Here is a 25,103-nt window from a genome sequence, read left to right as displayed (position 1 = left end):
GTGCATTCATCATTGAAGACTTGTTATCATTCAGTCCAGGTACCAAGAACAAAAAAATGGCAACGAAGTTTGGAATTCAATCTGAATTCATGGAAAACCAATTCATCCCCAGGAACCATTTCTTTTAAAAACATGAGTAGAACTGCTATTCGAAATTTACAAAATGGGTCATAGGTACATCTGCATGTGCCAATTACAGCTGAGACTCTGTCGGGTTTCCAAAGTTTATGGGATTACTGTTAATCGCGGATCAGTAGAACACGAAAATATGAATGAAGGACAAGGCGTTTGCATCGTATTTGGGCTATTGATTATTGATTTTCCAAAGTTTCCGTTCCGGCAAAGACAATTTTAATAACTGGTTGTATTTACAATTCGTTTATACAGAGTATTTCTAGAGCACATCGTTCAACTTTAAGAATATAGTTGCTATACGGATTGATCCCTTTGTAATGCAGGTTGATGAATTAAAAAAATGGTCCATCTTCGAAAATATTGAACAATCATTTGTAAGGGACGCTTGTTCAATACATCGTTTCTATTATTTTCAGTCCTTCTTTAAAATTCTACGAAGAGATGTTTCGTAAGCCACAATTCCCAAAACGCCATTAATTTTGTGTTGGAACTTTTTTACCGTAATACGACATCCTTCCGTCTTATGAGAGTCGTAAATAATCCGTCTAACATTGGAATACTCATACTCGGGAATAACAGTTAGTGGTGCTCTTCTAGGCCGCTTATTTCTCGGGGTGGAAAATTTTAATTCTCCGTTATTTGCAGAAATTAATTGCTCCTGGGCGCTATCTTGAAATTTTGGGAAACCATATTGTAGGACCTCTATTTATTGATCAAAATTTAACAGGGGAACTGTATTCGAATATGCTGGAAACTACTGTTAACTCCTTCATCACTGAAATCGTCGAAGCGAATCGTAATGAATTCGATGTGGCTATTGATTCCAACAAGATGGAGCACCATCACATTACTCCAGACAAGTAAGAAACTATTTGGATACTACTTTTTCCGGTCGTTGAGTTGACCATCGAGGTCCTACAGAATGGCCAGCCCGCTCGCCAGATTTGACACCTTTGGACTTTTTTGGGGCTATTTGAAGCAGAAGGTGAACGAAACTGAACGTTAAACGGCGTGAAATATCGGATAGGCTGTTCATATGTCAAGAAGTTCAAGACAACCATTTCGAGCATCTTCTTAACTGACCTCAAGCTCATTACCTCATATTACGTAGTTAAATGTCAATGTATTTAGTTAATTATTTAAAATTCCGCCACTTTGTAGTAGCTGAAGATATTGCCATTATATTCTGGGGTTTTGAAGCATTTGTCAAGAGCTTCAAAAAGATGTATCACAAGACCCCCCTTTCCATTTAATTTGTTTCCCAGATGGCGCCCAGTCGCCATCTTGAAAGTTTCTTCTGTCAATTTCACTTCAAAATAACGTATTCATGCATTAATTTCATTATCCCAAACTTCAATTTTTTGAGTTGACCTGTTCAAAAAATGAAAGGGAGGGGGACATTAAAGAACTGTAGTGGGGATTACATTGAAAATGGGTTTGTGCGCATAGGGGCGGGCTCGCCATCACGTTTGGCGTTTGATGTACTATAGTATAACAATTTTCAATTGAAGGTAACTTATACACAAATTGAACTGAGAGCTAACGGCAACAATGTTAAATGTTAGAACTAAATTCTTGCCGGGGTCATTTTTATTGTCTATGCATCTTGTAAATAAATGAAAAGTAAGATGATTCCATAAAATTTTCCCCTCGTAACAAGATAGCTTCTGCATATCGATAGGATGTACGACCGAATAGGTGAACCAGTTTGTTAAATACTTTGAAACATCGGTAAACTGATCAACACTTCGCAGGTCTATTATATTTGCGTCCTTAAAATGCCAGAACTAGTCATTCGGTTTCTTCATTATAGGCGTAGTGTGTTCTGTTTCTTGTGAAGGTGACTTTGTTTTGTATTTATTAAATATATTTTATTATATTTATTAAATAGACTGTTATATTTATTAACTTCAAAATATAAGCTAGAGTTGGCCGATACTTGTTTTTCAAAATACATTATCATAGATTTTCATCACATTCACACTTTATTGTGAGATAATTAGTTGACCTAGTCATTAAACTCAGGTATAAATGTTCGTTAAACTCAGGTATAACTGTCATTAATTAGTTCCTAGAATATTATTAGTTTCTAGGTAGATAGTAATATTTCAAAAAAATATTTCAATATTTCTACAATGTATGTAGAATTCAGTTTGTTAGTGAACACGCTTGAAAAAGCTACTGTGCAGCGAAACACGTGTTGCCGATTTGTTAATCTGTTCTACTGAAAATCTCACAATAAAGTGTTTTTCAAAATACATCAAATTTAAAATAGTTTTTGAGGTAAGTAAACAACTGACAAATAGCTGAACAATATGATTGAATTTTATTATTTTTATAGTATTAAGATGGATGCCGTAGCAGGTCCAAGTAATGTACAAAGAAAGCGGAAGTTTATGTCGTTAGAAGAAAAACAGATTGTCTGTAGAGTGTACGAAAATTAAAAAAATACACTCCGTACAATGGAAGCTGTAGCCCAGTGTTTATTTTTAACGGGAATATCCGTGTCGACAATTGAACGCGTTGTACGTGAAAAAAAGGTGACTGGGATTGTGCAAGCTCCAAAAGTACATTGTCGTGGTAGAAAAAAAATTGAATTGGACGAGTACCAGAAAAATTTTGTACGCTATACCATTCATTCTTTCTTTTTTGAGAATAAAGCGCCAACCCTCGAATCCATTAGGACAAAGGTAATGGATAATGATCACATTCCAAAAATGAGCAAAGAGAAGTTAAGGAAAATAATAAAAGAAGATTTAAAATTTGTATATGCCAAACGATCCCTTAAATCTGTCTTAATAGAAAGATATAGTCTCATGGTGACGGAGATATCTTGGCTCTATTAGAGAAATGCGTTCTGCTCACAAAAAGATTTATTATCTGGTCGAAACGTGGGTGAATGATGGTCACACAGTATCTAAGATCTGGCAAGATACTACTGTCACAAGTTATCGTCAAGCATTTGTGGACGGTTTATCAATAGGGTTACGCGGACCAAAGGGTAAAGGGCAACGACTAATTGTCGCCCATATAGGTAGCGAGAGTGGTTTTTAGACGATAGTGCACTAATTTTTTTATCAAAAAAAACGGGGAATTTCACGAAGACATGGACGCCCAACGCTTTGAAGGATGGTTTGAATCCCTTCTTTCACGAGTCGAGCCAAATTCTGTAATAGTAATGGATAACGCTTCTTATCACAGCTGCCAACTATGACCACCAGAAAAGCAGACATACAGAGTTGTTTAGGACAAAAAGGAATTCCATTTTCCCAGGACATGGTTAAGGCCGAGCTTGTGAGTGTCATTAAACAGCATCGTGACAGATATCGCCAGCATGTGTTGGATACTATAGCTCGTGCTGAAGGCCTCACCATTCTGAGACTTCCTCCTTACTATTGCGAGTTAAACCCGGTGGAATTAATCTGGGCTCAAATTAAGGGTTACGTAGCTCGTGAAAACGTGACATATAAAATTTCTGATGTCCAACGTTTATTAGAACTCGCAATGGAACGGATACGGAAAGAAGATTGGGCTAATGTTGTAGCCCATGTGATCAAGGAAGAAGAGAAAATGTGGGGATTGCACGGGATGGTAGACACTGTTTTCGACCAAATAATAATAGATTTAAGTGTGACTGGGGATTCCTCTTCGGACGAGTCAATTGATTCTAAAACTTCATAAGCATAACATACGTAATTATTTCTTTGCTTTGTAGTTATCTTTCTATACAAGGCTTTTCATGATGAGCGTTAATTAGCCGTTTCTGGCAAACTATTCAACGGATCAACCTGAAAATTCCACAGTATGCATAAATCAATATGACCTACACGCCTAAAATATTTTAGACGAAGCGGCGTTGTCGCTTCTACTATAAAGTAGCGGCTTCTTTGATTTTTCAAATGGAACACCCCGTATATAATATCATATTATGATTCATTATCACTTTGTCAACAAATTCATATACTATTTCCCTATACCTATCTATTACCGTTTAGAAGATATAAATTAATTTCGATATTTTTTTTACCAAACATGAACTTTTATAAATGCTGATAATCTTGAACTCTCTTGCACTAAAACGATCAAATTTGAAATGGAGTGAACTGATACTATGAGGATTTTCACTCCGAGTCATATTTTCATTTGCCTCATACAGTGTCTTCAAAAAATGCAGATACTTTGATCTCATGAAAAAATGAGTGGAACTCAATTTTTTCAAATGGAACATCCTGTATATTTCAACATTTTTGAGCTCTACATCCAATTTTAGATTAACTTTGTTCAGATAATACTATTTCTATTTTGAACAGTTTTCGAGATAAACTGTTTCAAACGGAAACTGACGTGGTTTTCTTGCTCATTTTTTGAATTCATCACTCATTTTGGATATTCAACATTTTTTTTATACTTAGTAATATTTCTTTTTGATCCAGTTTTTTAACTGTCTGAGATCAGTCAGTTCGAAATTTGTATGTACCTACCTTAGAAAAAGTTACATTTTGTATACATTGAGGTATTGGTCTCTAACGTACAACAGTACACATTAATATTTTTTAATAGTGTGCTTTAGAAAAATAAATAAACCAATTATTTAACGTCAGACTTTCGTTGGTGGTTTTGACTGATTGTGATAGCTATCAATTATAATAGAATAATGTCAAGATTAGGTTACAGTAATGAAGATTTCTTGAATTTATTAATAATTTATGGTGAGTGCAATAGAATTGCAAGTAGAACATGCCGAGAATTTCATGAAAGATATCCACAACTTCCGAAGCCGAATAATAATGTGATAAATCGACTACTAAAAAACTGTAGGTTGAATGGAACCTTCCGTCCAAAAATCATTCGTAAGAAGACTAAAGTGGATGATGATGACAATGGTATAACAGTTTTGGGATACTTTCATGCATTTCCAAATGCTTCTCTGCACGGGGCTGAAAGGGAGATAGGTATACTACGTGACAATTTGTCAAATTCTTAATAAGCATAAATGGCATCCCTATAAGTTCTACTGTGTCCAACATTTGAAAGAGACTGATTTACCTCGTAGAGTGGAATTCTTTGAATGGTAACTTGTCAAGACTCAAGAGGATGAACATTTCCTTGACAATATCATATGGACAGATGAGGCCAACTTCACAAAAAATTGAGTTTTCAATAGACACAACAGTCATTATTGGGCGCCAGAAAATCCCCATGTTGTCCGCCAAAGGGGTTCTCAAGAAAGATGGCAATTTGTGTCATAAAGAATGAGTCAATTTTTTATATCGAGTTTTATGATGATAATTTGAATGCATCAAAATATGAAGATTTACTGAGGAATGGAATTCAAATGATTTTAAATAATAGACCAGGAAGAGAACGTGTATGGTACCAAATGGATGGTGCTCCACCCAATAATTCTCATTCAGTCCGCGAAGCTTTAACCGAAATCGTCAAAGACAGATGGATTGGTAATAATGGACTTTTTCGTTGGCCTCCTAGAACACCAGATGGCAATCCATTAGATTATTTCGTGTGGGGTTTCATTAAAAATATGGTTTACTCTACTCCAATAACAACAATGGAAGATATGAAATCGAGAGTTACAACTGCTTTCAATAGTTTTACTCCAGACTTGATCAGAAGCGCTACACATGACAATCTTTTGAAGAGATTACATGTTTGTTTAAGTAGAGGTGGAGATGAACATATTCTGAAATACACTGACGATTAAATTAACTCATTAATTTATGGGTTTATTATTTTCAGTTCGTGTTTCAGCGTTAATAAAACTATTGTTTGAAGAGAAGTTTCATTCGATGGTTGAGAAGTATTTTAATAATTATCTTTTCATTGTATCATCTGTGACTAATTAAGAAACATCAAAAGAAATCTGTTTTACAAAAATGAGTGATGAACAAGGAAACCATGTCAATTTCCGTTTGAAACAGTTTATCTCGAAAACGGTTCAAAATAGAAATAGTATTACCTGAACAATCTGAACAAAGTTAATCTAAAATTGGATGTAGACCTCAAAAATGTTGAAATATACAGGGTGTTCCATTTGAAAAAATTGAGTTCAACTCATTTTTTCATGAGATCAAAGTATCTGCATTTTTTGAAGACCCTGTATGAGGCAAATGAAAATATGACTCGGAGTGAAGATCCTCATAGTATCACTCCACTCCATTTCAAATTTGATCGTTTTAGTGCAAGAGAGTTCAAGATTATTAGCATTTATAAAAGTTCGTGTTTGGTAAAAAAAATATCGAAATTAATTTATATCTTCTAAACGGTAATAGATAGGTATAGGGAAATAGTATATGAATTTGTTGACAGAGTGATAATATATATCTTTATATATATCTTTATTTGAAATAGGAATTCCTAATATACATACAAATCTTAAAAATTATGATAAATGTGAAAAAATTGTCAATATCGCGAAATATATGAATACATCAATTATAATAGCTACTAGTAATAAAATACAAATAGATAAAAACAATTTTTATATCAATCTGTTAAAAAAAAAAATATTCTTCAAAATAAGTGTAAAACAGTGAAACATATGAATGTGTGTGTATAAAGTTAAAAGTATTTTAAAAGCTAAAAAGAAAGAAAAGAAAGTTAAAAGAACGAAAAAAATTAATAAATATCCAGTGACCTTATATGTTTTTTTAGCTGATATTTGAAACTATCGATAGTGACCGAGCATTTAATGTCTTGAGGGAGTTCGTTGAAATCATTCAGTCCCCTGAAAAATAATGATATCATAGAATTTTTAGTTTTGGTTCTAGCTATATGAAATTCATTATTAGTCCTTGTATCATAACGGTGAATTTGATTGTTATAAGTAATAAAAGACTTGAAGTAACTTGGTAATAAATTCTTTGTGATTTTATAAATGAACATCATTGACATATAAAATAGTCTTTGCGTTACACTATACCAATTTAGAGTATTTAGCATAATTTGAATGGGAGTATATCTATTACACATCAAGATTATTCGCATTCCTCGATTTTGTAATTTTTCTAATTTTTGTTTGTTGTTTTTGTCCAAGAGATATAGAAGACTAGAACAGTAATCAAAATGTGGCTGTATAATGCTTCTATATATAGTTATCTTTGAAAATAAAGACACTTGAGATGATATCCTAGAAAAAAAGAAGAGTTTTTTCGAAATTTTTTTGCAAATGTAATCGCTATGAGCGTTCAGTGTTAGTGAGTCATCTATTATGAAACCTAAGTATTTAAACTCGGTTACCCATTCAATCTTGTCATGATCAATGGTAAGTTGTAGAGACTCATAGTCCACATACTTTAATTTATGTTTATTACTGAGAATCATGGCTTTGGTTTTTTTTGTATTTAATTTTAGTTTATTAGTTCCCAGATAGGTTTCATATTTTTTTAATACTTGGTTCATTCGAGTTATTGTTTCGTTAAGATTGTGACCATAACATGCAACCAATGTGTCATCCGCGAATAAATTCAGAAAATCATGACCTTGCACATAATTGAGATCATTCAAATATATTATAAAAAGCAGTGGTCCCAGCACACTGCCTTGAGGTACACCAAAATTATTAATAATTTCGTTTGAATAAGAGTTGCCTATTTTGGTTCTTTGAGATCTATTACTGAGATATTCTTTGAACCAATTCAATACTTTACTCTGAATGCCATAATATTTCAATTTTAGAAGTAAAATTTCTCTGTCGATGGTCTCAAACGCTCTTTTGAAGTCAAGAAATACTGCCACTACATATTTACCATCATCAAGTACCTGCTTCCATTTCGATATTGTTAACTGAAGGGCAGTTTCACATGAATGATGTTCTCTAAAACCAGATTGGTTACCCATAAACAGATCATTCTTACTGAAGTACTGAGTTATTTGTTCGTGCACTATTATTTCTAAGAGTTTCTCTATAGTTGGTAAAGTATTTATGGCCCTATAGTCAGACATTTCTATTGCGTTATTAATTTTAGGAATGGGCATTATAGTACTGAGTTTCAATTGGTTGGGAAAACTACCATTTGCAAGTGAAGTATTTATCAAGTTCAGGAAGACAATTCCACCAGTATAAAACGTTTCTCTCAAAAACCTGACACTAATTACTTCCTCAATACTGCCTTTTTTTTGAGAGAAAATATAGTAGATCTCAACTTACTTAGGTTTACACTTTCAAATTCAGGAAAACTAGCTACCACTGGTTTAAGATTTTTCTGAGACCACTTTTCTTCAGAGATGATAGAACTAGAGATCCGCTCAATGCTATCAACATAGAACGAATTAAACTTATTGGCAGCATCTTGCTCAGTTTTTACCCTTGATATAGTGCCATCAGTGCTAAAGTTAATGCACTTGAAGTTCATATGCTGCTTCTCACCTTTTGTTAATTTTTTAATAGTTTTCCACATTTCTTTAGGGTCATTTTTATTTGAATCAATTTTATTTTCAAAGTATTGCAATTTTTTTATTTTCAGTAAATTAACAACCTCATTTCGTTTTGATTTATATTTATTCCACAACTCCTCTTTATTGGCATTGGAAGTTTTTCTGAAATCTTTATACAATTTGTCTCTTTGTTTTGAAAATGATTTTATCTCATCATCGTACCAAGGTACCTGATTTTGTTTGTTTTTGATTTCGATAATGGGTGCTATCTCATTTAAAATTAATCTACACTCCGATTCAATATTATGGTAAATCTCATTCACATCAGTGGAGGTTTTCAACCATTCACATTCAATCAGCCTCAGGTTGATACTATGAAAAACCTCATCATTTAATCTCCGTGTGAAAAAAGGTGTAGATATTGCAAAGTCACTATTTTGTATAATAACGGAAATTATTGAATGATCAGTAATCTTAGGCTCATGGTGAACACAAACTTTTAGACCACTCTGATTTGATATCGCATAATCAATCAATGAAGAACTATTAGAGGTTATTCTTGTCGAATCACAAACAAGTTGTTCGATACCAAAAGTCATCATTATATTTTTAACTTTTTTGCCGTGAGTAGTATTACTAAGATAATCTATATTTACGTCACCAATCAAAAGACACTTTTTATTTCTCATGAAGTAGTCCTCACACCATTCTTCAAATTTGTCCAGGAACACATCATGACTTGAATTTGGAGAATGGTAGAGTCCACCTACTAACCATTTAGTGTTATTCAATTCAATTTTGATAAATTGGCACCAGTAATTGGTATCCAGTATATATTTTCCTTTTAACGAATAACTTATATCCCCTCTTACATATATAAGTACTCCTCCAGTATGTCTGCTGTTAGAATCACATCTAACGATAGAATACCCTGAAATGACAATTTCGCTATCAAGAACACTATCTGTACATCTGGCTTCACTTAATATTACCATTGATGGATAATAACAAAATATTTCTCTAATTATTTGATCTTTGTGGGCTAGAAAACTCTCAGCATTCATGTAAATGATGTCAGCCTTGTATACTATATTAGGACTTTCAGTCAGTTTTTTTGTTTATTTATAGCATCAACAATTGTGGGAATATTATTTATATACCTAATAATTTTATTTTGACCACTATTCTTGTATTCTTCTAATTTTCTTTTAACATTGAGAAAATAGTCCCTTTGTATTTTAGTTTGATCAGCAAATATTTTGACACTTTGTACTTTTAAAAACTTCTTATTTCTTAGGACTACTAACGCTTCTTCCGGAGGTGAGAAACACACCTTGATGGGCCTATTCTTGCTTTGATCAAATTTACCTAGTCTATATGTGCTAATATTTGTAGTATCTACAGGAACATCTGCAAGCAGGTCCCTTATAGTGTTTTTGTCGTCAGCAGTTCTATTTGAATGTGAATTTTGTTTAGATTCATTAATATTGAGAACGATTACATTCGAAGCTCTTTTCTGTCTTTCGCAGACTTCAGCCATAATTTGTTCGGTGGAACCTAATGGAAGGATATCAGATTTGTCAGCTGGGACTGGATTATTTTTCAACTGTACCAAGTAATCCTTCACTTCTTTCAACTCCCTCATCATTTCAGGAACTTTCCAAAAACCAGTTTCACAGTTTTCACAGAGAAAAATTAGCTTTCTTTTCTTGAGTGCAAGACACTTAATTTCTGAAGCAGTCAAGCTACCACAGGGTCCACATAACAATGTTCTACAAGAGTCACAGGGAAAGAGTACTTGACTAGTTTCCTCAGTATCACATTTGGCACACTTTTTGGGATCCATTTATAGTATTTATTTTGGCTATAAGCTCCTGTACTATAAGAACACAGGTTTTTCAGATGTCTGTACGTTATCTGTAATATCATATTATGATAATGAATCATAATATGATATTATATACGGGGTGTTCCATTTGAAAAATCAAAGAAGCCGCTGCTTTATAGTAGAAGCGACAACGCCGCTTCGTCTGAAATTTTAGGCGTGTAGGTCATATTGATTTATGCATACTGTGAAATTTTCAGGTTGATCCGTTAAATAGTTTGTCAGAAACGGCTAATTAACGCTCATCATGAAAAGCCCTGTATTAAAGGAACATAATAATTATTTTCTAAATTTTTCTGTTTTTTTGAAGTACTGTATTAGGCATAACAAGAAAATGTAATCAGTTTTACCATTGACTCCAGGTAGCGCCAGCTTCTATAACAATTTTTACGTAATCATCTATGTGTTTAAATAAATAAAAATATTATTTTTGTACGCCTCTGCAGAGTTGGTAAGAGAATTATCAGTTAGTCACTTCAACTGCGACGTTGCTAATGAATCACCTTCAATTGAAAATTGTTATAGTATACATGCTTCACTTTCAAACCGACTTGATTATATAAGCCTATGGAATAGCTATTTAAAAATGATTCAATACTCCGCTGCTCAAGAAAATAAGACTATAACACCATAAATTTGTAAATTCAAACTAGAGTGGTACGTCACTAGTGCATTCGTAAGTTTCCGGGAATTTTTCGCATGATTTCGGTTCACATCGGTCCCTTGAAATAGGCGAGAAAATTGATCATTATTATTATTATTATCAATAAAAACCATTAATCATGCAGCAAATTAGAACTTTCAGCGTCAAACGAAACGTCTCGAGATTAATGTGAAGGTTTACATTTTCGCGAAGCGTAAAAAAACCTTGTAGGTATATAAATATCGCGATTAGTCTGAAACCTCGTTAAATTATGAACCCGCTCCTCTTTTCGGATCCCATAATTAAAATGCGCTCGGCGGGCATAGGATACGGTCTATGGATATACGTGAAAAGATTCTGAATTGCATTCAAATTAAGATCATGAAATTTATAGCGAGTTTCGAAGCGAGGAAGGTGCTTTGAAATTTTAATGAAAATTAATCGTACGACTCGGTATAGAGAAACGCATGTGTAGATCGACGGCATTGACTATTGGGCCAACGCAAATAACTTTTGAAAGAAAAGAATTAATAACATTGTTAAAATAGAACCACAACGAAAAATCTATACCGTGAGTGATGTCCAAAATACCCAAGTGCTGAAAACAGCGTTTTTCAAAATTTCAACAGGGACATTTTTTGAATTATCTACTTTCAAATGATGTGGAAGAAAATTGACACTACTATGGAAAAATTTGTCAGAAAAAGTGAATAACTAAAAAAAATTGAGTGACATTTTTGTTAAATACAGACTTCCAGTTGAGCTCTTTGAGTAATGTAAAATGTAATATCACATTGAATGACGTAATTGCGTTAAATGTTTGTTTCTTGGAAATTACATCTTAAAAACTGGAAATTTCGACTTGAATCTCGAAATATCGAAATTAAATTCGAAATTTCGAGATTGAATTCGAAGTTTTGAGTTTAAAATCGAAATTTCGAGTTAGAAGTCAAAATTTTGAATTAAAAAGTCGAAATTTCTAGTTAAAAGTCGAAATTTTGAGCTAAAAGTCGAAATTTTGGAAATGAAATAAGGTCGAAATTTTGGAAATAAGGTCGAAATTTTCTAAATAAGGTCGAAATTTTTGAAATAAGGTCGAAATTTTGGAAATAAGGTCGAAATTTTGGAAATAAGGTAGAAATTTTGGAAATAAGGTCGAAATTTTCTAAATAAGGTCGAAATTTTGGAAATAAGGTCGAAATTTTGGAAATAAGGTCGAAATTTTGGAAATAAGGTCGAAATTTCGAGATAAAAGTCTATAAAAGGGGTAGAAAATGATTTTTCACAATTTCTATCGAAACAAGACCTCTTTGATTCGTAAGTACCAAAAAGATTTAGAACTTTAATAGGAACTATTATTTGAGTAATGTAAAATGTAATATCACATTGAATGACGTAATTGCGTTGAATGTTTGTATCTTGGAAATTACATCTTAAAAACTGGAAATTTCGACTTGAATCTCGAAATATCGAAATTAAATTCGAAATTTCGAGATTGAATTCGAAGTTTTGAATTTAAAATCGAAATTTCGAGTTAGAAGTCGAAATTTCGAATTAAAAAGTCGAAATTTTTAGTTAAAAGTCGAAATTTCGAGCTAAAAGTCGAAATTTTGGAAATGAAATAAGGTCGAAATTTTGGAAATAAGGTCGAAATTTTGAAAATAAGGTCGAAATTTTGGAAATGAGGTCAAAATTTTGGAAATAAGGTCGAAATTTTGGAAATAAGGTCGAAATTTTGGAAATAAGGTCGAAATTTCGAGATAAAAGTCTATAAAAGGGGTAGAAAATGATTTTTCACAATTTCTATCGAAACAAGACCTCTTTGATTCGTAAGTACCAAAAAGATTTAGAACTTTAATGGGAACTATTATTTGAGTAATGTAAAATGTAATATCACATTGAATGACGTAATTGCGTTGAATGTTTGTATCTTGGAAATTACATCTTAAAAACTGGAAATTTCGACTTGAATCTCAAAATATCGAAATTAAATTCGAAATTTCGAGATTGAATTCGAAGTTTTGAATTTAAAATCGAAATTTCGAGCTAAAAGTCGAAATTTTGGAAATGAAATAAGGTCGAAATTTTGGAAATAAGGTCGAAATTTTGAAAATAAGGTCGAAATTTTGGAAATGAGGTCAAAATTTTGGAAATAAGGTCGAAATTTTGGAAATAAGGTCGAAATTTTGGAAATAAGGTCGAAATTTCGAGATAACAGTCTATAAAAGGGGTAGAAAATGATTTTTCACAATTTCTATCGAAACAAGACCTCTTTGCTTCGTAAGTACCAAAAAGATTTAGAACTTTAATGGGAACTATTTTTTTTTTCGCTAAATAGTATTTCAAGAAAAATAATTACGGCACAAAAATTATTCATTCCTTACGAAATTTGAAAGAAACTCACCTTATGTATACTGAATAACTGTATTTTCCAATAATAGTAATATTAAAAATTTCATTTTGCCTCAAATATGCCTCATCAAAAAATCAATATTTTAGAATAATTTTTTCAAAGTCAGCAGTGGTCTTTTTCATCACATCTTCCAAATTATACCAAACAAGTGACATTGCCGGAAAATTTGAAAAACCAAGCACCAAATACTAACTATTCGTCTGCTACTGCAGCATACACATCTTCAGTGGTATAATATGCGTTGACTGCGAGAACAAGGGTAGAGCTTGTTGATTTTCTTACCAGCTAAGAGTCACACCGGCGCAGATTACGAATTCACGCTTCAACACTCCTTTATCGAGCGTTTTAAAAGCATCGCCTTTGATTTGTAGATCGACCTGGCGCACGTCTATACGGTTAAGGTACAGTCAAATTGTATTTTCGATTCAAGTTAGCTCGTTCAACTTCATTGTTAAAAAGCTGTGTTATCGATTTGAGTTAATATATAATAGTTTTATTGTACGCTTGATATATTATCTTGGTGTTGGTGACATTGAAAGTAAAGAATATACTATATTTTTAGGAGTAAACATCGAAAATAGATTAACATATTTCAGCATTGAGGATATGGTTTGGTAGCCAAGGAATTAGATTTGCATTCTGTACAAATGATACATTATTCTTCAATAAAATCCCGCTTGCGTTCTGGGAAAGCTGCAGAAGTCATCTTTGGTTTTACAGAAAGGTGCTATCCAATATATTGTTGTAAATCATCCCTTGAAAAAAATAACGCCTGCCGCTAGTCTTCGCCAATCGATTGTAACTCAGCCAAGGTCGCGATCAACTCAACTTGCGTTTCTCGATGTTCTAGATGTCGCGTCGCTTCGAGAGACTTCCAGAGACTTCTCTTTAGGCTTCTAGAGTCTTCCATTACGATATATAAACACTACCAACCGGCAGATCGGAGTAGTCTAGTTGAAAGTGCAGTACGAAGTGATCTAATAAGGCAACAGACATTTTTGAATAAGTCTAAAGCTTTAGTTGAAGTGTTTGTGTTGTATTACCAGCGTTTCTCGATGTTCTAGATGTCGCGTCGCTTCGAGAGACTTCCAGAGACTTCCCTTTTAGGCTTCTAGAGTCTTCCATTACGATATATAAACACTACCAACCGGCAGATCGGAGTAGTTTAGTTGAAAGTGCGGTACGAAGTGATCTAATAAGGCAACAGACATTTGAATAAGTCTGAAGCTTCAGTTAAAGTGTTTGTGTTTTATTGCCAGTGTACCAGTGAAATAAAGTTGAGTTTAATTGTACCGTGTAGGCATTTATGGTCAAATCCAAAGGGAAAATGTAACAAAATGTCGAGAGTTGATTATATCGCGACTCTTGCGATATAGGTATGTATTATTTTGAAACTTGACTCATGATACTTGTCCATTAGTCCAAGTCTCTGAGAAACACAGCAGCCTCATAGGATCATTGCCTCTCTCCACCATCTTTCTCATTTCACCCACTCCAATAATATTGTACCTGTGCTAGTTTAAACATGTCCCTTGCTGGCAGCATGTTATATTTTTCTGAACATGATTTTGATTGTCCATCAATTGTTTTGACTTCCATGTTAATGTGCCTCACATTCATATAAAATATGACGAGCCATCACTGTTCCTGTGTTACACTGCCTGCAGGTTGGGTCTCCGTGTTGTACAGCCCCATTTTGCTCAGGTGTCCTCTCAATGACACCTGAACAAATTGTGAGTAGGCCTGCATTTGTTCTGAACTGATCCCTGGTTTGTTGAAGCAGCTATTTGGTTCTTTTCTTGGACCGTCTCTGTAAAAAAGTTTTCCCTTGTGTGTTCCGGAGTATATTTTCCCAATAATCTAGGTTTCTTATGCACCCACCTTCCAATCTGGTTCCGTACCAAAGACTACGGTATACCCACAGCTGATTCAGGGCTGATATACAGCTTTTTCATTGCCTGCAATACCTTAATGTCCTGGCATCCAATATATGTTGAATTTATTTGTGTTCGCCAGTTTCTTGAGGTCTTGACAATATTCCCAGATCAGTCTGAATGTCACTCTTCATTTCGTCAGTGACCCAAGTGCTGTCTGTGGAAATATTGATCCACTCATTTCGTTGGGGCCTCAAATTAATGTTGCTTGTGCATTGCAAGTCTGAAAACTGATGTATACCATCCATCATAATAATTATAGACACCTGTCGTTTATAATCCAACACTCTTTGCAGTATTAGCCAGAGGAGTTGTTGTTTTCTGATAGGTGTCAGTACATCAACCTACAGGTAAGGTGAGTTGAGATTGGCTGAACGATTTGTTTTTTTAGATAATATAATTATAGAATGAATTTTATTTAAAACGCATTTTGCTACACAGTTGCTTCGTCAGTAACTGGTACATCCAGTACCATTATCACTAGATATGAAGAAAGAAGATTCAAGAGTATCTCCATCGCAGCTGTGGGAGTGGTTTTCATTGCTCCCGTTACTTCCACACATGCAAGTCTTTGCACCCTGCTTATTTTTTTAGTAGCAGTTTCATCTTTGGCCACCAGACCATAGATGCATATATTGCCATGGGTAGACATGTCTGGTTCAAGCCCCCAGCCCCGCCTTTCTTTCAACTCTTTCTAGATGTTGGTTCCACGGGATCCAGCACCAAATTGCTTCCTTCAATATGTAACAGAGGAACTTGATGTTGCAAAAGGGAGCGTTGGGGTCATTTAGTTGTGATCTATCTCCTCTGTACACACAGGGTAGTACTCCTTGGTTACTTTAGGGCAGATCCCCACATAACTATGTCTAGGCTTTCTATGACAGTATATGCACACACATTTTAGAATAAAGCTATCATTTGGGTGCCAATCGGTTGAGAAATAATACCACTACGAGTGATCCTGTCGTTTCCATATCCAGCGGTGAGGAAGAAGATAACCAAGAGTTGAATTTGCTTTCTATTTGATAACCCAAGGTATCGGACACTCAAAAAGCAGCGAGTGATAGTGAGTGAGACAATGGACAAATATATTATCATGATAATGATGATATATCAATTAATATTACCATGAGGTAATAATGATTAGGAATAAATATTCAAGTTGAATCTAGGCATGAAAAACCTGATATATTTGAAAAAATATGTTGAGAACTTATTCAATATAATAAAAAATTTCAAGTAGCTTATACGTCAAGTAATTTTTCAGTGAAAAATTTTATATGAATATACATCTTGGAAGAGTCCAAAGTATTAGTCGAAATATTTTATACCCAGTATGAGTAATTTTCCAGTGCCCAACCTTATCTGTAGGGGCGGTAGCTTTTGATACTGGGATTGATTAAGGATTGCGGATAGAAAATATATGAAATAACTTCAATAAATCAATATCCTTTATCAAATCGCTCAGTAGGAAAGTCTATAGAAATTTCAACTACACAAATTCCTCTACGAATTTTTTCACTCACCTCCGAATATTCCTGAAACTGAATATTCTTCTGACTCGATGAACAACCGCACTACAAAGCTCTTTGAAAGGCACTTGGAATTAGCAAATATTTTCGATATTTTCTTGGATAACGACTCCAAGAAAGATCAATCAGTAAATAAGTATATGGGTAAATACCCAAATTCTCGCTATTGAATACGCCCTCCCGATTTGACAGATGTCAAATGATAAGAAGAAAACAGAAAATCGGCGAAAAGTATTGCCAAAGTCGAAATATTATATTTAACAGTGCACAAGAAATTATAAGAATAACCGAACACAGAAAATTACTCCAGTTTACGAGTTTCGTAGAGTTATTTCTTTTTTGAAGTACTTGAATTGACTTGACCGTAAAATTCTAGGTTTTGAGTCTTGTAGATGAAACAATTCATCAAAAATGTATCAATAACATGTACATGGGTAGTAAGGATAGCCCATGTGAAGCCGAAAATATAATGAATAACTTCTGCTTCAAAATAATAAGTGTGCGTGTTCCAGAAAAAGCATATATTCTATTAGAAACATATTTTTCTCGTTGTCTCTTTTGCATACATTTTGCACCAATCTTGCATTAATCAAAAGTAAGTTATTAATTACATTTTACAAGTCCATACAACTCAAAACCTCAAGTGTAGATCTTCAAAACTATCGTATTTATTTTTTATCAATTGTTTACATATTTATGGTCAGTTGATGAGTATTCACATAATATCTCGCAGGGCAATACCACTCAGATATAACCTTTTCAAGGTACTCTATATTGGGGGCTGTAGATAATCATTCCTTAGAGCCGTAGGGGGCTGTATGGCATGATTTAGTTGTTAGAAATACAAGTTTGTAAATGCACAATATTCTCTATTGATTGCACGTTGCGTCAACATAATATCTAAAAAGGAAGTAATATAGATGTCATAACAATTACAAACTATTACATATGGAATATAACTTATTCAACAATGCCACCATAGGAAAGTTTCCCAAAAATCGTAAATCCTTATCACAATTATAACAGACCTCAATTACACAAATCCCCAAAGATGGTTCATTTTTGTTGGCAAAATAAGTGTGTTTCTTATTTGGGTAATTGAGATGTGTTCATATTCTATGATTCTTAAATTCTTGTTTAAGATGTAGTGGAAATGAATATACAATGTAGCATTCATTTCTCTATCTCAAAATATATTATTCCAACCAAGAACAACAAGTAGCAAAGTTATCAGTTAATAACATTTTCAATATTCTATAAATGAAATTTTGGGCACCTAAATGGGCACACTCAATGAAAATCAAACGATGTATACATTTTGACTAAACTTTATCTATATCTATATGTTTTGTTTTTTATCAAATTTGAGTTTTCGAAGTCTCACACAAAGAACTTAGGTTGGCAATATTGAATGAATTCTTTCAGCATTCTAAATCATACAAAATCGAAATTTGAGCTTTGGCAACCGTGACTGACATGAACATAACCATACTTTCCGAATAAATTTTAAAAATGTTTTCCATTTTCATTTTTATTGGTGTGGAATGTAACTAAAATATTTCAAGGATGAGTGAAGAGAGTGATAAAAGACAGAAATTTGGAAACCGCTTCCTGACCGAAGAAAATGATGTCTTCGAACATAATGCATGGTATGAGAAATGATCTGGGCATCACTAATAACATATAATATATAAATTAGGCCTAATTCCCTATTTTTGGAATATCCTTCATATAAATACCTTCTGATTATTGCAGGGATGATGTTCAGTGGAATGAAGCACAGGAAAACGCTGCACTCGTTAAGGTTAAAGCGAATAGTGAGGTGAAGTTCACTGATGATGAAATCGATAAGTACGAAACAGAGGCTGACAAATATTGGGACGCTTTCTACGATATCCACACAAACAGATTCTTCAAGGATCGCCACTGGCTGTTTACTGAATTTCAGGAGCTTGAAGACTCTAACAGTGAAGACAAGAAAATATTCGAAATTGGATGTGGGGTAGGAAATACTATATTTCCCATTTTTCAGTATTCGACAAATCCAAACCTTAAAATTTACGGTTCTGATTTTTCCTCCAGGGCTATAGACATTTTGAAAAATGCCCCAGAGTATGGCGATGAAAGATGTGAGGTATTTGTTCTGGATGCAACCAACGAAACATGGAATGTACCATTTGAGGAAAATAGTATTGATATTGTCATATTGATTTTTGTGCTATCTGCCGTCACTCCTGAAAAGTAAGGCCTTTCCCAAATCAACATACATTTAACAAATTTTTTTACTGTCTCAAATTTTGATGAAATTTGGTATATTGGTTATCTCAATGTAGACTAAGAAAAATTCACAATGTTAGATTAATATCTGAATTGTTTTTCTAAAATATAGCTACGTAAAGTTTTCAGAAAACCTTTCGCAGCTCAATAAGAGTCAAGACGGAAAGTTTTTTCAAAGTATGAATTGAAATTCTGAATGTTAGTTTCCAAGAAGTTATGGTGGGACAGCAATGGGTTCATACTTGAAAAAGTTATTGAAAATGCCTATTTTGCTCGTTGATGGAATAAATACTGTGTGGCTAGTGAACTTCTCAAACATTGATATAAAGAAACTGTAATTTTGATATCCAAAACCACTTACCGACATATAGTAATAAGCTGAAAAGAGGCAGAAAATTAAAATGGAGTGCAAAATTCTCTTTCGTGGAGTACACACATAGTGGAATAAATATTTATTGAGATATGAAGCTACAAAAACACATTACATCAAAACAGACCAAACTTTTGAAACAACTTAAAAAATGTGCTAAAAAAACGATCATCCCAAGAAACAATTAGCTGTGATGAATATGAAATGAATAGCTTCATGGGTCTTCGGTATCTGTGTAACTGGGTTAACTTTACAAAGAATGTTTATGACACAAAGCCACAAACTCACCCCACACAGAAGATTTGAGAAAACTGAGTTTGATCTCATTATTTTTTCATTTTTGGCATTGCCATATGCCAACCACTACTTGTTATCGTACATTGCTGTAACGTCCCCACTTATGTCTCATGATTGAAAAGTTTCTGAAGCATTCAACATCTCAATTCTTGAATTACGACGAATGTGAAAATGGTTTCACTATCATTCTTGACTTGCATGTTGGTCAGGGGATAAAAGAATTAGGTTTCTGAGTACCTTTGATCATCAGAGCATAACTAAAGCATTTCCCCAAGAATATTTTCGAGTCGATTTGTTCTTCTTGGGCAGTGAATTCAAAGTTCATAGAATTGTTTTTTGAACTACCCAGTTGGAGTAGGATTTGATTGTTGAAGGGACTCTGCAAATTTGTTTGTAGCTAACCTTTTTGACTGTATCCTTAATAACATCGCAAGGCTTTTTACCATAAGTAGTTGCAAAGTAGTGCCATTCGCCGTCAAAAATGAAAGATTTTCTTGACAGGCCTATACCTGTGATCTGCAGATGTAGGTTTTTTTCACTGAACATTCTAAGTGAATGATCGGTAGAAGAGTGCATTCCATAGTTTGTATAATGAGGATCTTGACATGGTCCAGTATACATGATGCATGTAAATAAATAAATGTAAATATATTACACAGTACATTTGGAGGCTAAAGTTGAAAGATAAAAAACAGATAACAATTACTGAAATAAAAAAAACAATAAAAAAACTGCTAATAGAAATTGAAAGAGAGATATTCCTCAATTGAATAAAAACAATTATCCAGTGAAGTATTTGACTTCAACTTTAAATGAGTTAATACCACCAACGGACCTGAGATGATCTGTTACAGCATTATATACTTTGGTTGCTTTATATTCAGCTCCTCTTTCAAACAAACTAAAAACATCAAATCAAAATATGGTTAATTATCCAAGATTGGAACATCTTATCTAGTAAAGTAAAATGTGTATTTGAGACATTAAATTACCAAATACAAGCTATAAAAATATGCCTAGAGACAAGAGCAGTGTATATGGGCAGAACAATATTAAGCCCAGCTGAACAGATACAAATATAAGTACATGAATATTGAATAACAAAAGGAGCTGTAGTTTCAATTCAAAAATGACGCGGTAGGTCAAAATTTTGTGTTCTTTAAAAATTCAACACAGTTATATTTGGAAACCGCTTTCAGACAGTGGGGCGTGGAACCACGTCCGCAGCTAGGTACAGCCGTATGTTATTTCAAACTAATGAGACTAATGAGTGATTTTCCGTGTACGCTTTATCTAATTTGCCACATTCACGTGGTGAAATTTGTGTGCCCGCATCTAAATGTGGACAAGGGCCCACCTCGAACCGTGTGACAGCGGTCTCAAAGTAACTCAAGTACCGAATTACTTCAAAATCTGAGACGTGAAGTTGAATCACCATGCTGATTTGACATGGAATGAGCAAAGTATGTTTTTTTTCAGATTTCCTCACATAGTTAAACAAATTCATAAATACCTGAAACCAGGAGGATTGTTATTATTTCGAGATTACGGCAGATATGATTTAGCCCAACTGAGGTTCAAACCGGGACGCAGTTTATCAGATAATTTTTATGTTAGAGGAGATGGAACACGTGTATATTTTTTCACACAAGGTAAGTTTTAAAGAACAGTATTAAAATGACGACAGACAAACCTCTGATTTGTTCTCGATGAAAACCACTTTTCCGCATACAGGATATGATAGTTTTAGTCATCACCTGATTTTGCTAACTTGGTTAGCAAAACAAGTGTCGAGAGACTGTGTTTCAGTTCTGGTGTTTCTTGCCAGAGTTTCCAACTTCACATATTATGTTTTGATTTGGTTGTTCATCTTGATTAAATGTCACTTGCCATGAATCTAAATAAGCTTCTTTGATTGACGACTTGTATATTTTGTTGAAATTCATGTTCACTGAGGATACACTATAAAAATACACTGTTGTCTATTTTCCACGAAAGTTTTATATTTGTTGACTAGTTTCAGTCATTACACCATTTTCAAAACTAACTAGATTACATTCAAATCTGAGTATTTATACCTACATTGCCTATACCTATCGTAAATAATTTGATACCTAAATTGTCCATTCCTGGAATAACCTTAATTAACAGCGGTATATCAATGAAAATAACAAAAAATTTTGATAAAATGTAACTCAGTTCCCAAAACCTAAGTTTTATTAAAATGTTTGTTATGTTCATCGATATACTGCTATTAATTGAGGTTATCCCAGCTGTAGACAATTTAGGTATCAAATTAATTTATGATAGGAATAGGCAACGTAGGTATAAATACTCAGATTTTAGTGTAATCTAGTTAGTTTTGAAAATGGTGTAATGAACGAAACTAGTCAACAAATATAAAACTATCGTGGAAAATAGACAACAGTGTGTTTTTATAGAGTATCCTCAGTGAATCTAAATAAGATAATTCTCTTTTTCGTCAAAAAAAACAATAATATGTCATATTTATTATACAAGATATAGAAACAAAAATTGAAAGAATACCATTTTACATACATCATGAAGAATATATTTAGTATAGCACCAAATGATATAAAACAGACAAAGACATTATATGCATATAAAAAAAGTATACAATTGATTACTCATACATTGACATATTTGTAATTGACAAAATATTAATTTATTGTGATCATAAAAATTCATTTATTATCAAAATTGGTACCTATAACATTCAAAAAATGAATAATACAATCTTGTTTGAATCGAAAGGGTTTATTTAGGAGAGATTAATTTCTGGGAAAGAAAGTTTTTGGCCTTCTACTTCTTCATCTTGATACAAACAATGTGGAATACTTCCAAAGAAAGGAAGGAATCAATTTATAAAATTAAATCTATACAAAGATTTGTAGATCATGCAAAGAAGAAACTTTCAGATACAAACTGGAAAAAAGGCCTCACGAAACAGCTATTTTCATATAAACATCGAATTACACAAAAGAAAATTACTTTCGAAGTAGAAGGCCAAAAAGTTTCTTTCTCGAATAATACAAATTTCTTTCCTCTGTTAATACAGTAAATATTAATACTTTGATTGCACACTTTTTGGAGTTGGTGTATGCCGTTGCGGCACAATATATTTGGTCAAAGCAGCAAAGAAGAAAGTGTACGCTTATGACACTATAATTCCGATCATTTAAACAGGGAATACTATCATAACAATAACGCTGCTAATAGTACCTAACAATGGTGACACAATTCCTATCTTATCACGTTTTGTTTTGTTTCAAAAAATTTAATAATATTAAAATAGCCAATAAAACAGTTCTTTTAATACATTTTCACCAAAATTAAAAATAAAACCCCTATTGTTTTCCATTTTGTGAAATAATAATTCAAACCCAACTAGAATAAGTATGATATTTCACTGAAAACATTGCAATTTTTGGTGAAAATAATTCAAAAATATATTTTTTTAATCCTAGAGACTAACAGATAACGTCCCATAACATTTGACTTTGCTCTCATTTTATCAGAACAAAAAAAAACATTGGCGAAATGATTCGTTTGTTAAATAATTAAAATGATTAGTTCATCATCAATGATTGAGCAAAAAAAATCAGTAGGTTGTTTATTGCCCGGAATTGTTTGTAAAAGTTTTTTCTTTAAACAACTAAAAACTTTTTCATACCTCCCAATATCTTAGTTTACTTCGAAATGTCATCGACCACATCATTTGAAACTTCCAATTGTTGAAGTGGTGCGCCTCATAGAATATTTTTAGTAACAAGTACCATTAGAAACAATTATTACATTCCTCACTAAGCTCTTTCATCATGTTCTCCTCATATGTGATGGAATTGGCAGAAACTTGATGAAAATCCATAACTTATTCAAGTAACTCTTTATTGTGAGTTTTTTACTGAACAGTTTACAAAACTGCAACATGTTCTGATTACATATTGACTAAATTTAACTCAATTTGTGCTTTTTATAATAACAATTTGAATCATGTGACCCTGTATCTACGTAATGACTAATAATTTGACATGGGTCAAAGCTATTTTCGGGTTTTTTGGCCGCGATCTGTAGGTTATTATTATTATTGGTGAGTGTGGCTTGATTTCTCTTAACTGGATTACCTGACCTTGTTTGTCAACCTTCAAGGATAGGTAGCCAGATTTTATTAATGTTCATTAGCTCTCCTTTCCTATTGAAATCGATCCCTGTGTTTTTGATTTTCTATTGCCTCTCAATATACTTATAGATAGTAATTTTGAGTTTTGTCGAATATTACTGTATCTCCGAATGAGATAATGTGAATGCTTGAATCGGCTAGAGATGATTTGTTGGTTTGTTTGAGGCGACAATTTTTCTTGTGTTCATAGAGACGGGTCCCTAACTTATTATCGTGGCAACAATGTAGACCGACTCGTAGCTACAAGGAATCCGATGGATATTTTATAAATCCAAAGAACGCCTCCAGAAACTTGAACTATTGATAGAGTTACTGTTGGATTCTAATAAGGAGTAAAAAATGCACACCTTTGAGTGAATTTTAGTCTAAAAACCAAAATTTTGGTCTTGAAATTCTGTATAAATAATAATGTATCTATAATAAAGGTTCATATTCTTCTAAGAGATGACTTATTTTTTAGATTGTGATACAATATTTTGTTTTCTAGATGAAATCAGAAATCTGTTTGAACCAAATGGATTTGAAGAAGTGGAAAACAAGGCGGACAGACGATTGCAGGTGAACAGGGGGAGGTTATTAAAAATGTACAGAGTTTGGATTCAGGCCAAATATCGCAAAATAAAATAAATGATGATCACGATGTTTCTTACTTACCTAGCTGACTAATTAGAAATTTTTGTGATTATAGTAAAATTTATACTATGTTCTTTTCTTCTAAGAATAAGAAAAAAACCCCAACACGCCTATGAGAAAAAAGGTTTAAGTTAATTTGACTGTTTTTTTTTATGTTTCTTCTTTCTGAATATTGATTCAACTTGTTTAGGACAAGAGGTACGTGAAGGGGTTGTTTGTTTTACCACTTTTACCATGGCTCAACATACTTATGTCATGTATGTATGCAATGAAGTTTTCACTATTCATACCATGCAACTTAAAGAATCGATCTGAAAAGTGGAGATTGTTCGGAGGTTCCCTGAAGAAAGTGACTGTCCTTCATTGTGAATATTGATCTTTCACACGTTTTT

General features: G+C 33.2%; 2 protein-coding genes across 2 annotated transcripts in view; one reads left to right on the top strand and one right to left on the bottom strand.

The window, feature by feature from the left end:
* The window catches only part of shep (RNA binding motif single stranded interacting protein alan shepard), a 151,906-nt gene extending 134,784 nt beyond the window's left edge, over positions 1-17,122 (bottom strand). The window contains exon 1 of the mRNA XM_074174525.1: positions 16,928-17,122. The gene's annotated coding sequence lies outside the window, so the exon portion shown is untranslated. The remainder of the gene's footprint in view (positions 1-16,927) is intronic.
* A 1,255-nt stretch (positions 17,123-18,377) lies between these two features.
* Mettl2 (methyltransferase-like protein) lies at positions 18,378-24,715 on the top strand. Its single transcript, XM_023166206.2, has 4 exons — positions 18,378-18,582; positions 18,689-19,174; positions 21,357-21,529; positions 24,566-24,715. Exons 1-4 carry the CDS (start codon positions 18,500-18,502, stop codon positions 24,703-24,705), a joined length of 882 nt encoding a protein of 293 aa, XP_023021974.2. The 5' UTR covers positions 18,378-18,499; the 3' UTR covers positions 24,706-24,715.
* Positions 24,716-25,103: the final 388 nt, after the last annotated feature.

Source organism: Leptinotarsa decemlineata, unplaced genomic scaffold, assembly GCF_025532065.1.
Source record: "Leptinotarsa decemlineata unplaced genomic scaffold, Ldec_3_MD MMD2_tig00000591_RagTag_RagTag, whole genome shotgun sequence".
Taxonomy (NCBI): domain Eukaryota; kingdom Metazoa; phylum Arthropoda; class Insecta; order Coleoptera; family Chrysomelidae; genus Leptinotarsa; species Leptinotarsa decemlineata.
Note: the sequence above shows the minus strand (reverse complement) of the source record. Positions and strands in the feature narration are given on the sequence as shown.